Source organism: Asparagus officinalis, chromosome 1 (assembly GCF_001876935.1).
Source record: "Asparagus officinalis chromosome 1, Aspof.V1, whole genome shotgun sequence".
Classification (NCBI taxonomy): domain Eukaryota; kingdom Viridiplantae; phylum Streptophyta; class Magnoliopsida; order Asparagales; family Asparagaceae; genus Asparagus; species Asparagus officinalis.
In genome coordinates, this window is record NC_033794.1 from 122,359,096 (window position 1) to 122,376,033 (window position 16,938).

Below are 16,938 nucleotides of genomic sequence, written 5' to 3' on the forward strand. Positions count from 1 at the left end.
GCTCACGAGCCTTAAATTCATCCTCGCTCCTTCCTTTCAGACCACCGCCAAAAAGATCTCCCCCCCGAAGTCCACTACTAACTTCGCACCCACTTCTTCACCCACCGAGGGGCAGTCCACCTATCGTCTCCCTACTCTCCGCCAATCACCGCCACCCTCTCTACCTCCTCCCCTCCCCTCCCCTCGCCTTCTTTCAAACCTCCATTCCCCCCACCCCACCATTCCCCCCTCGCCACCATGCATTCCCTCCTCCTCCTCTCCTCCTCTCCCTCACCCTCCCTCTCCTCCTCCTCTCGGACCTCGCTACTTCATCGACTAGCGGCGGCTCCTCCAACTTCACCTCCGCCCTCAACCGCACCTGGATCTCCGAGCACGCTTCTACTCCGGCGGCCCGCCCACCGCCGTCGTCGCGGAGCCACCGCTTCTCCAACCGCCCAAGAGGCGCCCTCCCTCCGCTTCTTCCCCCTCTCCTCCGGCAAGCGCAACTGCTACTCCCTCCCCGTCCCCTCCCCTCCCTCCCGGTTCTACCTCCGCCTCTTCACCGTCTACGACAACTACGACGCCAAGCTCCGCCCCCCGAGCTTCGACGTCTCCGTCGAGTCCACCCTCGTCTTCAGCTGGCGATCCCCGTGGCCCGAGCCTGTCGACCGCTCCGGAGCTTACTCTGACCTGATCGTCCCCGCGTCTGATGGACTTGTCGATGTTTGCTTCTACTCGATAGCCACGGATCCGCCAGTTGTTTCCTCTATCGAGCTGTTCGAGGTCGATCCCTTGGCGTATGATGCTTCTTCAGTTGGATCTGATCTAGTTCTTGTTAATTATGGGAGGTTAAGCTGCGGGTCGGAGCTTTTTGGACCCGGATTCACTATCGATGATGATAGGTTTGGCCGAGTTTGGAACTCTGATGCTGAGTTCAGAAACCCTCATTTGAAGATAAAAGCGCTTTCGTCTGGTGGCCGGAGAGTCCTCGGCACCGACCATGCTCATAATTACTTCCCGGCGAAGCTGTATGAGGCGGCGGTGACGACTGTTTCGAGCTCGGACTATTTGGAGTACATTTTGCCGGTTGATAGTAAGCTTGATTATATGCTGTGGTTTCACTTTGCGGAGATTGATTCAGGGGTGAATGGTAAGGGGAAGAGGGTTTTTGATGTGTACGTGAATGGGAAGAAGGTTAGGAGGATTGATATTTATAAGGAGGTTGGGGGGTTTTCGGCGTTTAGATGGCATTATGTTGTGAAGAACTTGACGAGCACCGAGATGAATGTGAAGCTTGTGCCGGTGACGGGAGGCCGATTATCAGTGGGTTGGAGAATTATGCCATGGTTCCGTTGGATTTGTCTACTGTTCCGAGTCAAGGTAAGGACAAATGTCTGGGGGGAAAAACCGTATAGAGGGTCCTATAGATAAAATCATTTAGAGGAATCGGGTCTTGACACGTCTTTGTCCGAAAACACAAAAGAGTCAGTTGTTCTGGCAGAAAAATAAAGTTGGATGGTTATTAATCATCATCAGCTGAGTTTAAGATTCATGTCAGGCGAAACGTGTCAAGATCCTCTCCCTCTTCCGCAGGATTTTTATGCGAGGTGTGGGGATGTTGGTGGAGGCTGAAATGTGCTTTGTTGAACTTGATTGTTTGCTTGTTTGTTTGATTTGTTTTTCCAGTGAATGCAATGAAAGCATTGAAGGAGTCGTTGAAGGTACCGGATAGGATGGGATGGAATGGGGATCCTTGCGCGCCTTCGAGTTGGGATGCTTGGGAGGGGGTTACTTGCCATAGGAGTCAGGATGGGAAGTCTCTTGTCATCACGCAGTTGTGAGTAATACTTATCTGTTTACCTTTCATTTTGGGATATATGCATTTTGTTAGAGAACATTTTGGTTTTATGCTATTTTTGGTTGGTATAGTAGCTTTTGTGGTCATGTATCAATATATAAAACAGCAGCTTGCTAATAGTTTTCTCTTACAATTAATTAGTTATTTGGATATCATTAATTTTTTCACTGTAATTTCTTTAAACATGGTTGCCTTTAAATTATCTTCTTCATTAGAGAACTTGAATGAATCCTAACAATAATGACTGAACTGAGTTCACATTATCTTTTGACAAAATTCCTAGTCAAATATGCTGTACACAGTATCAACTTCATATCTAACCAAAAAATTAATTGATTTTTACTTAAAATGACCTTTTCTCTTGAGAATATATGCACACAGCTCTACAAGAACCGCATAGCACCCGATATAGCCTTTATGTCATATATTTGGTGTTACATGAATCATATTTCTATATTAGCCATGCGGCATGGGTATTTCTGTTATTAAGCTATATCCAAGTTTCGAACACCGACATGCCATGTTGGATATAGACGTTTTCTCAGAGTCTCTTTCAATTTGTGTCAGATATTTCACAAAAAAATGTCACCAATTGTACAGTACATGTTTATTTGAGACACTTGTACACTTCTTCAACACGTCCAACACTTCGCATACACTTCTTTCCTGTTAGCTGTTCAAGATATTTATTTGTTTTCACTTATACATCAAAGAGTACATCTTAGTGAACTTGCATAGAACTACAATAGGTGTAGGTATGTCTGAATTTCCTGTAGAAATTTGAAGAGCTTAGGCCTATTAATTTTGATAAATCATCAAAATATAGACATTCAATAAGTATTGAGCTGAATATCCGCTTGCTGCCCTGTGCTGAACGCTTCATGCTTAGTAAAATGGGTTTGGTAGGAAATGCCACTGAAAAAGCTTTGGCTACTGTGGCCCCTTCTACAGTCTGAGTGTAAATAACAACTATTCCATTTGCTTCCACATTTTGGGCTTCATAACATTTGTCCAAACAGGAGTACAATACCATCTCTCCATAGAAAATTTCAGAATCTAGAAATAAAACTTTATAGGCTCACTAGATGGAAAGTGAAAACTTAGCAAAATTTACCTCTCGTGCTAGTCTATGTTTTGGTAACTTACTACACAAAAATTACATTACATCACGTTTTAACAAACTCATGAAATATCTAAAGCCATTGGTTTTGTCCACAATTAAATGCACTAAATCAATTTGTAGGACTTAAATGCTCCTTTTGCTGCTAACAATTAACATCTGTTCAGGTTAGATGCTAGCAGATTTTCCTTTTTGTGCAACAGCAAAAACTCATGCGAGTTACTAAAAATACACAATCAGCTCACTGAAAAGTGAAAACACATAATGACACTCTTGTTTTAGTTTATACATATCTTCAATCCGGACAAAGTTTTGACAAGCTGGATGTGTGGAGGCTGTTCCTTATTTTCTCTGATTTCTATGACTTGTATTGAAATCATCAATTGCTAGCTTGATGATGCTTAATGTTCTCTCCTCAGCATTGTCAAGCTAGCCTTTACATTACCATTTGTTAAATCTCAGCTTTTTTTCATCATCTATGCCGGTGCTTCCACATCCTGATAATTCCTTGCAATCCTTATTTCTTTGTGTCATTAAAGTTTACCAGCCCCCTTTCCTCATGTTACTCTTGCAGTATTAATTCTCTTGCTCGATTTTATATGGTGTTGTGTATCTATGAAGGGATAAACTATAGAGAATATTCTACTGTTTTATGCTTCTGCACATAAAACTTATTTGTTCCAATACGTGCATGTCTATCCATGTATTTTTAACATGGATCACATATTATGAAGTTATTCATGAAGGTCCTATACATGCATCTGCAACTTCTCTTGTTATTAAGGTTTTAATCACCTTTGACTGAAAAGGACAACTTTGTATAATACGTCCTTAACATTGGCCCTTCTCTGGTGGATGCAGGGATCTTGGTAGTCAAGGACTGAAAGGACATATCAGTGATCAAATTAGTCTCCTAACAAACTTGGTAAGCGTGTAAGTATCAATCTATTTCGTGTCTTAAAGCATGTAACTGTTTTCTGTATTTTGCACTTTAATATTAAAGTTAATGAGATGAACTTTACTTAAGCACCTGGTGATCACCCAACAAGGTATTTTGCACTTTAATATTAAAGTTAATGAGATGAACTTTACTTAAGCACCTGGTGATCACCCAACAAGGGTATGTGCTAATTTCTATCTCTACTGACCCATATATATTGACAGTGGATGTTTTGTAACATATACATCTCGTTATGAAATATGTTCAACTAGTTTTGAGTGGTGCACAATAGATTTTAGGGTTTTCATCAAAGCCCCCAAGTCTTAACCTTTACTCAAATAAATAGCCCAAACCTATTCTTCTTATCATGAACCGCTTCTAAGGTCTTGTCCAGTTCACTGTATAATTATTGTTCTTGCAGGAAATTCAGTCATAATTACTTTCAATTCTGATTATATTCTTAGTCACTGTATAATTATTGTTCTTGCAGGAAATTCAGTCATAATTACTTTCAATTCTGATTATATTCTTAGTCTTTATGCTTTGGTCTTAGTCTTTGTATATATTGTTGGTCTTGCAGTAACTTAAGCTCCAATTCACTGAGTGGAACACTGCCAGCAGGTTTAGGTCAAAGATCTCTAGTGAAATTGTAAGTGGATTGCTCTTCATTTTCTGTTTTATACTTTGCTCTTTAATCTTCCTTTGTACTGTTTAAGTTTTCTAGCCGAGTTTTGCTCGAGCTAAAATTTAGTGTATCTTCCTTTGTGCTTTAACTTTCAGGGATTTGTCTACAAACCAGTTTTCTGGTAGTATTCCCGACAGCTTAGACTCATCCAAACTCCAACTTGTGTAAGCAGCTTCTTTCCTGCCTCAAACAACTGTCAATCTTTCTATATACAAATAGTGAAAGTCCATGGTAAATGTATTTACTGTTCATGATTTATTCAATCGCCCTATCTTAAAAAAATATATTCTAATTCTAGTGTGCTTAATATTTCATATAAGTAGACCAGAAAGATTAGCCCTTCCCATGGAAATACTTCCTCCTTGTCTAGAAAAACCAATACAATTAGTATTTAGTGTTAATTAATTTTTGAGACAGATACATACACATGGATTGAGAAATGTGTATGCAATGTGTATCTAAGTTTGTGACTACTGTTGCACTGTAAATAATTTTTCAACATTATTAACCTAAAAACGTGTGGTGGACCATCTCATGGATAATCCAGAAAGCTCATCATGATCTCCATCAGCTTAAATATCAGTATTAAAGATTGGAGAATTTGATGGTATCTCTCCCATCAAGTGATTTTTTGATACGAACGATGTTTTCAATAACATAACAAATTAACCACTTGGTAATGAGTTAGAAGTAACGGAATCATGATATCTTTTCCTACTGATGTTTTTAGTTCAGAATACATGACATTTAAATGCAAACTCTACTCTATTCAAGTTGATACAGGTCATGTGGAGTGCCTAAAATTCAAATGAGTTTGAGTTTTCTTGCTTATGCATCATTTAGACATAAAATGATAACATGGATGATTGCAAATTGCATGACAAATGATATATTGTTAACCCAAATATACAATCATGATACGGACATTGTACAACCCCTACGAATAATCTTTTGTTGGGTTTGTAAAGTTTTAACTATAGATGCTAGAGTATTGTTGACCATCCTTCTACGAATAATCTTTTGTTGGGTTTGTAAAGTTTTAACTATAGATGCTAGAGTATTGTTGACCATCCTTCTCTACATATTTGATGCGCGGGGCAGAAAATTTCGAATCCCCTTTAAGGCATTCAAATGGATGTTGAGCAACTTGAATAGTCTGCATATTTGAATTGGAGGGGTTTGGCTCCAGATCCTTAGCATGACCTCCATGCTCAAACAACTTATGCATAACTTTTTCTGAAGTTTATTTGTCTATGCATTAGTGTCTGGAGATCAATCTATAAAATTGGTGTGTGCAATGTAGTTTGGCTTCAAACAGAAAAATCAATACCTTCGGACCTTCTTTAACTCCTAGTAACTCATCACATCAGCAAATTGTTATATAATGTAATATAGTAAGGCAGGTCTTGTGAGCCATCTGTAAAAAAGTCTTTTAACTATTACACAAAAAATTCATTGAAACTAATACTTGCTAGATAAGATGCATTTATACTCCTATCTCGTCTCCCTAGTTTGTTTCACTTATCCCTCATAGCATTCTTGTTTTTGCTAGTCATTGTCAGACACGTTGCTTCTTAATTATCCAACGTCACAGGGTATCCTATGATAATATTTCACTCGAGATGTACGACACTGGAATCATCTTGTTTTAATTTGATACAGTACATGTTCCTCAATCTCGCTACAGAGACAAATGGTTTACCCTAAATTGCGGATGCAATCATTTGAATGATATTTCTTGACCATTAGTCTGCACAATATGATGACTGAATTAATGCTAAGTTGCCAGTTTAATAGTTAACATATGATTTGATGAGCTAAGATTTGAACAGTGAGCAAAACTTGTATTTGAAGGACATTAGTTTTGGTATGACACTGTTGGCAGATAGTACTGCATTACTATTTAAATATTCAATCTAGAAAATATATTACCAAGAGAATTAAAAGGATTTAGTAGTGTTAAAATATATGAAAGTATATTCCTTCTGGTAATATATCGTTTCCTTGTTTTATATCTGTAAACTAATTTTGATCTCTTTTTGCAGGTTGTTGAATAATAACGAATTGGATGGACAAGTTCCCGATAAACTTTACACAATTGGCGTACATGGCGGAGTTATAGAGTATGTACTATCATAAGCATGTACATTCTTTTATGTTGCAGTAACTGACATTATGAAGCTATAATTTGCATTACTTAACATTCTGGCATGACTGTGAATGCATTATTTTTATTATTCTTTGTGGTTTAATGTTTAGAAGAATTATAACCATGTTAAGGTACTTTGTTTCGTTTCATACATCTGATCTTAGTTACAGTATGTTGTATTAATAGGATTCTCAAAGACCTACTTATATTAGGAAGGGTCTCTTTTTATGAAGATTCAGAACTTAAACAAAGAAAACACTTAGAAGGTAAGGATCAGAGAACACTGATATGGATTTTGCTTTCTTCAAGCAATCTGCCAATTGAACCCTTCAAGTTATAATGGGAAGATCCAGATAATACTATTGGAGGTTCTGCAGAAATATGTTAGTACAGAAATAGTGATATGGATAAATGAAGAGTTCATTGAATTTCACCAATTGTAGACACAGATTGAGAGGTGGTTCAACTTTCAACTTGACTACATCCACCTACCTAGCACCTCAACTCAACTAGAATTTCACAACTTCCACTATTAAAGACTTCTCCCAAAGCCCAATAGGTACAAACTGCTAACTTCACAGCCCTGTAAGCTGGATTCAACACTCTCCTGCACTTAACACCCTTGAGTTAGCAAGACTGAACCACATACAGGAAGTTGAATACTTCCAACTCCACCGTACTCAACACCTTAAGCTTGGAAGACAGAATCTCTGCTAACACCAAGGGAGAAACATTAATAGAGATAGGGGTGGTAAACGATCGAATCGAATCGAATACTAAGGTATTCGTATTTGTATTTGTTTAAAATTATCGAATTCGAATGCGGACTCTAATATTCATATATCTAGTTTTTCGAATTCGAACTCGAATACTTGGTATTTGATAAATATTCATGAATATTCACGAATACTTATTAAAAATATAACATCATATGTGCAATAATACAAATAATAAGTTGTGATTAAATTTTAAACGAATATTTAATAGGCAAACGAATCGAATATACATCTGGTTAAATTCTATTCGTTAGTAAACTCGAATACTAAAAAATATTTGTTTAGTGGTAAATGAACTACCGAATCGAATATGATCGAATAGTTATTCGAACAATTATCGAACTATTTGTTAATTATTTGGTTCATTTCCACCCCTAAATAGAGATAAACTTGTGTTTTCTTAAAACAACAAGGAGAACTAAGTGAACCAAACTTAATAAAAGTAAAAGTAAATGAGGTTCTAGTGGTTCTAAAGCACTTAATGGTAAGAAACTTTTGGCACTAAGATGAGACAAGCCAGGATTTCTACAGGCAATCTGCAGTTGGAATAGGGAACACACACCCTCACAAGATGTAATTTTTTTCTCAAAGAAGCTAACAAAAGTTTCAAACTAAAGAAAAAATTGTGAAAATAGATTTCATGCTTGAGCTTGAAGATGAACAGTAACTTTGGCTCTTAAGACCTGATACTTGCTTGAGGATTAATGACCTCAACCATAGGTTATAAATAAGCCAAGTAAAGAAGTTTTAATGGTAGCACTTAGTACTGTTGTGAATCAGAAACTAAGACCCTTCAATTCATAGGAGGTCACGAGAAAGAATGCATGTCACTTTATGGTCATTGGTCAGTAGAAGAGATTCTTGCCAAAAGAGGTAAGTCGACTCATTAGCATTTAACGCAAAACTAAAGGCTTTTTGGAATCTTGACTCTATTGGGTCAAACAAGCTTCAGCCATGAGTCAAAAGCAAGACAAATATTAGCTGAAATGGGTTACGGCTGAACGTGAACTCGAAAATATGTTTTAGAGAAAATCTGCCAGGTTTCATCAGTTTAGAGAGATAGAGGAACTAAAATTGGAAGAACCATGAAAAGAACTAAAAGAGAGATCATGGAAAGAACTAAAACATTTCCAAGGTTATTAGTTCAGATTCCTAGTTCCTAGTGCTAGAGTTTTCTTATCTTCAGAGACATTAAAAACACCTAAGATTCAAGACGAGCTTCAAGCAGCATGCTTCAGCTCCACTGAGCTCTTCAAAGCCATGAGCACTTGGTTGAGTGTCTCGGATCAAACTTGAACTTTGTGAATTTTCTTGTTGTTCATGAAAAATTGAATATGTATTGAAACTTGGAGTACTTAGATCATCCATTAAATATCTAGCCCTGAAATATCAACAGAATTAAGAAAAATAAATAGCATTAAGTATTCATTTAGTTCATTAATTAAAACATAGGATTCAAAATATTCTCATCAGAAATACTATTTCGTATGAAAGACTGGTAGTGCTAGTTCTGAAATATATCTTGGCTAGTGCATCTGAGAATAAAGCAATCCAATACTTGAGGCAAGCGGAGAAGAAAACAAGTACTGTTTTGGAGAAGAGACAGCTAGGAAGAAGAAAAAGTGAAACGGTATAAAATTAAAATAATGCTTCATAACTACATGTTGATATCCTGAGATCCAACAATGAAATTAGCGGGTAATCCCGAGTTTAGCAAGGGGGCTTAAGGTTGATATGAGTAATGTGGGTTTCCTCATCTCTTTTGAAGATCAGTCCCCTGTCTGTATAAGAGAGCTGCACAATCACACTCGTTAGAGGACTGTAGTTGGGTTCTCCGATGGTTTCTCTGATAATCAAGTCAATATTTGAGCTTGAATGGAGAAGATACCAATGAACTGAAAATAGTTCTAATTATGCATAAGTTGCATACTTGTGGCCCGTCTGGGTTTCCTCCTGTCCCCTCTGCTAGTAGACAATGAGCTCATATACATACCCACCTGAGAGGGTAAATATGTAACTGTGGCTGAGTCTAAATAGGCAGCTGACTTGACAGACAGTTGACAGATGTCAGCTGTGGGTGGCATGAGTCATCTGAGTGGTTAGTGTAAAGCGATAGCCGTTGCTTAGTGTTAACTGGGTCTGATGAGTTATGAAGACTATGAGGGCTAGAGCAATGATGAATTTGATCGTGCATTTAATATGATGGTGACTGGCTGTCGGTGGGGGGTCGAGAATACATTGTCTCTCTAATCATCTGGCTGAAGATGGAAAAACACAATCTTTTTAGTCGGCTATGCAAGTTATCAGCTAATATAGCGGGCCGAGTGGGGGTGCTCAATAGGATCGATCTAGTGGGTAGGCCGACAAGTATCGCCTTTTCAGTCGGCCACGTAAGTTGTCGGTCTATGAAGTCGGCTACAGGAGCAGATCGAGTCGTCTGGGCTCTGATCATGTCTGATCTGGCGTGGAGCAGGACACGTATCGACTGCATATGTGATTGAGTCATCCTTGATTGTATGTGGTGGAGATTGAGGAGGTATGAGGGGTGATGAGTCATGGAGACTCGTGACACTCGCAATGATGAGGATAGACAGTTGTCGCTGCTGAGTTCGAGGTCGAACCGCCTCTTGACTCGGCTCTACAAGAGGGACGACAAGTATCGCCTCTCTAGTCAGCCTCGCAAGATGTTGACCCAACTCTGAGTGAATGAGGGTGATCGACTCGATTGGTGAGGTCGAGTGGAGCTGTACTTAACAGGTTAATGTAATCTGGATGTAAAAGAAGTATGATATATCTGAAGTGGCTGATCAGATATTTTTCTCTTTTAAGGTACCATGTAAGTGTGCTTTGGCTCCTCCTTTATATGAAAGTCTTCTATCATCATTATACACGACTTCTTGATTGAAATGTGGTTCTCTATGGTTCACAAGTTGAAACTAATAAAACTGTGGTAACGATTTACAAGGTTCTGAGACCAGCATCAACTTTGTTATTTGGTAAAAAGTTGAAAATTAAGAATAGAACCATAAACCTAGAGGGTCAAGTAACATGTAGAAGAACCAACCATAAATAAGTAGCTTCCTATCAGGCCATCAATGCCTCTCTGGATCTTAAGATACATGGTAATTTGCTAATGGTTAAGGATAGCCTCATTGTTGATTTGGCTTCCTCTTTATGTGAGAAAGAATTTTAACCCTTTGATTTTGCATTCTTAGAGGCACTGCAGCAGTTTGAATCATGGCCAATCTTCTGTTTAGAATCTGTAAATATGGAATCATTGTGTGCGAAATCAATATCTGGATAATTGCATTTGCTAGTGAAATTGGGTGATTCTTTTTCTGTTTTATTACCTTTTTTGTATAGTCTTTCAGGTAATAAAGGCTTGTGTGGTGTACCAACTCTGCCACCATGTCCCTTTTTCTGGAGCAAAGGGTTATCCACAGGTGTAAAAATTGCTATAGGCCTTGCATGCGCTGTTGTTCTCGCATTGATTGTCCTGTTAATTTATATAGGTGTAAAAATTGCTATAGGCCTTGCATGCGCTGTTGTTCTCGCATTGATTGTCCTGTTAATTTATATACTCTGCATTAGAAGAGGAAAAAATGACTATGATTTCGGACTCCCGCAAGACTTAATATGTGAGTACTGAATTTTTGTCAACTATTATTTTCTTCATTCTGTATACTGTCCTTATTTTTACTTTCGCACGTCTTGCATTATCATCATTATTTTGCCTATGCTTATTTTTCATAAATTGAAATATAGTGACTCCATTTTTAGATGTTTTGTATACTTGACCAATTTACATGTTCCCAACCTCCAAGAGCAACAATAATAACAAAAATGAGTGAAAATTATATCACAAGTTCAAAGAAACTTTCTTTGACATGTTGTTGGATCCTTTGAAGTTCTCTTAATATTACAATCTGGTTAAAGATTTTTATGGTGTAAGTTCCTAGCAAATCAAATATGTTTCCTGCACAATTTCATAGTTCAGGATTAAGTCTTCCACAGTGCAGGGCCCACTAATTATCAACCTCGGTTCTACTTACAATTTGGATCTCTAACTTGAACTCAGTGAAGGCCTAGCCAGGGAGATCAGAACACAAGCACTCCTAACCTCATTTGGGAAAACACGCTAATTCAGTAATGAGTTTGTTTAAACTAGATAACTAGTAACTTCTAAGCACAACAAAGAAAACTATAACAATTATCTAGTTCCTTTGACTTCTGGTAGTGGTAGCCGTATGCATTCAAAGTTGTTCCTTCAAAGTTCCAGGAACAATGTGTCCCTTTAAAATCCCATGGTTTGTTTTCTATTCCTATATTTAGGGTCTCATTTAATAATATCCTCCTGAAGAGTGGATGATAAAATGTGCATTTTTGCAACAAGTTCGCAACTTTTACTGCCTACCGAACTTTTTCTAACATCTCGTCTTTAAATGAAAATCCTTTTTTAATCTTCATTTAGTTTGGGGCTTCTGCCTATAATTTCCTTCAACTCAAAAAATTTATGGTACATGTTATTTGTGCCCAAGTACCTTTCTGACATTTTCCTGTGCATCACATTCTGTTATGGTACATGTTATTTGTGCCCAAGTACCTTTCTGACATTTTCCTGTGCATCACATTCTGTTGACTAATCAATTGCACAGAACCATTATCATTGTGACTTCAATAACCCATATAATTTTCTGGTACATGTTATTTGTGCCCAAGTACCTTTCTGACATTTTCCTGTGCATCACATTCTGTTGACTAATCAATTGCACAGAACCATTATCATTGTGACTTACAATAACCCATATAATCATTTGTAAACTATTTTTAAGCATTAGTTTTTATTCACCAAATCTCACTTAATCCCAAGGTCCTTACTTTCATATGATTCCCCCTGTTCTCTCTCAGCCATTGCTGCTAAAAGAAACCGGTATCAGAGACAGAAATCATTGATGCTTTTAGAGATGGAATCTTCAGAAGGGTATACACCAACCCTGAATTAGTTATCCGTGAGAGCAAAAGATGATGAAGCAGTATCAAACCAATGCTCGGTTTTTGAATGAGTGGCGAGGTTCCACTGCAGAAGTTGTGCTTATTTTTTCAACTGATTTTTTTTTTCGGTTTTTGAATGAGTGGCGAGGTTCCACTGCAGAAGTTGTGCTTATTTTTTCAACTGATTTTTTTTTTCTTCAAGACGGTAAGCCAGTGTTACCCAGTGTTACGGGGTATTGCAATGTCTGAAGAATGATCGTGATATGGGACAATTTCTTCTTTTCCATGGTGTTCAAGCCCTTGTAAGTCCTGAGTTAATTGTAACAGATACGTGTATATTATTTATACATAAGCTAGTTTAGCGCGGCCAAAAAATTTTGTTCTTTTTCTTGCCCAACTCAATTGAAATTGTATGTTTGCCTGATTTTTTTTTAATTATATATTTTTGCACAAAGGAGTTGATGCGCTTTATTGTAATTTAATTTTCCATGGAACATCACGCAGTTATTTCTATTGTCCATAATATTTTGAGTTACAATGATCAGGAAATTATCAGCTTGTAGATTTTTCTGTTGTTGTTGTCTGGTAGATGTTGTTCATTTATTGTGGAGTTATCTAATACAGGCAAATTGTTGTTGTTACTAAACTATACAGCTTTTGTGAACTTTATGGCAACCGGTAGCATCCAGTTTGCCTTCTCAAGTAAGATGCATTAACCTCGCCCCCTCCCCAAACGCAAACCTCCTTCCTAGGCCTGTCCATCCGGGCTAGCTCGGTCGGGCCGGGACGGAAATCCGGACCCTGCAATACCAGAGGTTGGACCCGACCGGGCCGGGTTCCGGGCGGGCCCGGATTTTTTTCATTTTTTTTTTAATTTTTATCGAATTTTGTAATTTTTATTACATTTTAAATTATACAAAAAAAAACAAGAAAAATTAATAAATAATAATAATTTTATTAATCACTTAAAACAATAATTTTGAAATACACCAGCTTTAACTAGTTTATAAGCCCATCTAAATAAGTTTGGATTGACTAAAAATTACTACTATATCCAAATAATTTTTATAATATTTTTATCATAAAAGTTAAAAGTCATTAATAAAAGCCGGCATAGCTTATAAGCTTAAAAAATAAGTCTTTTCAAACACCCTTAAGTACTTGCTTTCTAATTCTAAAGTATTAATTTTGTTCCTACTTATCCGTAAATTATTTTTCTCTCCCACCTTCTCTTCTAAACAATTATATTTGTCACCGCTTACATCCTTCAAAAATTTTCGGTCTCACTTTACCCTTTGAACTACCATTTTCGTTAACATTGGGGTTTTGGGAATTTTAGCTTATATAGTTTATGTGTTTTTTCTATATTAGTTCCCCAAATCTACATATTTTTAAATTAAACCTCCCAAATCCTTTTGTTTTTCAATTAGTCCCCATTAGTTCCCCAAATCTACATATTTTTAAATTAAACCTCCCAAATCCTTTTGTTTTTCAATTAGTCCCCGAATCTTTTAATTTGGTGCTAAATAAAGGGACCAATTTGAAGACACTTACAAGATTTAGAGAACTAATATTAGAAAGATTTTTTGGTGCTAAATAAAGGGACCAATTTGAAGACACTTACAAGATTTAGAGAACTAATATTAGAAAGATTTGGGAGACTAATCATACTCCCTTTAAAAGTAGACACTTACAAGATTTAGAGAACTAATATTAGAAAGATTTGGGAGACTAATCATACTCCCTTTAAAAGTACAAGTTCGGGAAAATCTTTTCATGGTTAATATTACCCTTAACTTTTTTGAATATTACATTGTTATCCTAATCTATTCTAATTATCATATATTCTTTAAAATCGTAATTAAATGTTTTATCCTATTCATAATGAGACTTAACATGTTATTGGATAAAGAAGATACGTTTGATATATTTCAAATCCTTTACTTATTTCAGTTCGTAGAGAATTATAAATATCCCCTACATAATTTATAATTTATATAAAAAATCTTTAAATTTTTAAAAAATATAAACGAACACTCAAAATTAAAAATTTATACAAAAACACCCTGAGAATTTCTAACTCTAAATTGAAACATATGAATTACAAATAGTCTATAAATAATTTATAATATGTAAAAAAAAGCCTATAAGTTTAAAACAAGTTGCAATAAACCCTTAAAATTTATAATTTACTAAAAACACAATTAGAATTTCTAATTTATAGACACTAAAATAAATATACAAAATTACTAACAACCCCCATAAAATTAAAAATTTATAAAAATGTCAGGAAAAACTTTTTATGGTCAATATTACCCATAACTTTTTTTAAAAGAAAATAACTAATTGAAAATCTATTAAATTTAAAATTTACAAAAAACCTTAAAGTTTAGTACATTGCAAATTACCCCTCCAAAGTTTAAAAATTTTTAATGATTTTTTTTTATAATTCCTTGATTTCAATGTAATGTTTAATAGTTTTGTGTATTTGTAAATTTTAAAATTTTAGGGTGTTTTTTATAAATTTTAATACTTTTTATCATATTTCTTTTATAGTTTTCTAAATTTTTATTGTGTTTCCAGTGTAATGCATAGATACGTTAATTAATGGTGATATTGAAGAGTAAATCGTTCTTAAAATGTATTAGGTGATAATTAAGTGTGCACATTATTATTCCTAAGTAGTATAGTTATATATGCAAAAAATTTCAAACAATCTATATAGTGATTAAATGGATTTTAACTTTAATGTACTATTTTTTATAAATTATATTTAATGTGAATCTACCATATAATTTTAATATGTTTGGTTGATTGATTATATGAGTATATAGACCATAGATTACTTTACTTTCTCACATGAACTAATATTTGACGCTTAATATTTTAAATTATTATTTCAAAATTTACTATAAAGAGGATCTCTAATAACATTTATTTATTTACCTAGAGGACAATATAATCTCAATTCCTATTTTTTGCTTAACATTTGTTCCATAGTTACGCGTATCAAATTAGTAACTAAAATAATAATTATTTATGCTTAAATTAGGATGATTGTAGTTGGTCACTTATTATGGAATTTCCATGAATATATATACATTAATTTCTATAGCTATCTGCATTGTCTGTGTATTTTATAAATTAGTTGTTAATTTGACATATTAAATTACTTTTCCTTTGTACAAATTTCTTCTTTGACTTTTGGATTATGTAATCAATATATCACCAATCTAGAGTAGAAAAGATCTCACTCTAAATGGTTTCAAACCAATGTTTGAGTTGAACTGAAGTATATACTATTGTTACTATGTGTATATATTTTTTAAGAAAACCATGTCAACACTTTTTTAACAGAAGAGAATATTCTAACCTCTGATATTATAAAAACTAAATAAAACCAATTAAGTGATTAGCAAAAGATAACTTATATCAGTAAAGCGTGAATAATAAGATAAAGAGGAAATGTAATGGTATTGCAAACAATACCACTAATAGCAAACTACAATGCAAAGTTAACCTATTTTGTGGAGCCCAAGTATTGACTATAAGCATCTAGGTTTCCATATATATATTTTATAATTTATTAAAAAGAGTTATATAATCTTATATAATAAAATTAGTTTAATACTAAATAGTAATATCATTGTAATGATATCACTATTAGGAAAAATTCTTCGTGAACCACTATGTTCTTTACGATATATAAGCTATACACTCCAAATTCTTGTGTATTTTATATAGCCAAAAAGTTTGAATACGAGTCTCTAACATTTTACTCTCACAACAACAAAATCCATTTAGCAGATGTGGATATTCCAGATGAGTTCTATGTCATATATACAATACAATTGTCCTAGACAAGCGAGTTATAATAGCATTTTTTATTCACATTGGTTGAGGCAAGATTTGATAGGGATCTTACATCAAAGAAAAAGAAGATTTTATATTCAGAGCACATAGCAAAATATATCACAATCTCACTGCTCTAATTTGGCAAGAAAATAATTCATTATACTTTCAATTGTACTTCTATGATAAAGAGAATGAACTATAAAATTGAATGAGAATATTAGATAATATAAATATGAGTGAAATCACAATTAAAAGTTAATGTGAATATTAGTCAAACCACAACTAAAAATTTATTGGACATATTACAAGTAAATTCATATGTAAAATTCCTTTGCGAATTGAATGATCACTCATCTTTTAAAGACTTCAAGATATTAATAAACAGAGATGTTGTACTACATCAATGTGTGTTTATAACTCACAAATAGTAAATCATGTGGCCACAGTCTGAGTTGAAGGAAACAATGACAACATTTTATATGAGAGAGAGATTATTAGGTAGATGATCAATCCCACAAAAGACTTAATTTTCTTTTTATTCAATTTAAATAATCATCATATTCAATCACGTGCATTCAGTGCAT

The 16,938-nt window shown here is 35.2% G+C and overlaps 1 protein-coding gene across 1 annotated transcript; it reads left to right on the plus strand.

The window, feature by feature from the left end:
• On the plus strand, nucleotides 273–12,616 carry LOC109840874 (putative leucine-rich repeat receptor-like serine/threonine-protein kinase At2g14440; the record flags this gene model as incomplete). Its single annotated transcript, XM_020409687.1, is given in 12 exon segments — nucleotides 273–371; nucleotides 374–428; nucleotides 431–1,288; nucleotides 1,291–1,359; nucleotides 1,666–1,816; nucleotides 3,819–3,890; nucleotides 4,478–4,546; nucleotides 4,678–4,746; nucleotides 6,628–6,705; nucleotides 10,871–10,950; nucleotides 11,020–11,145; nucleotides 12,416–12,616. Coding segments are annotated over 12 exon segments (1,821 nt in total), but the record flags the coding sequence as incomplete, so codon positions are not given.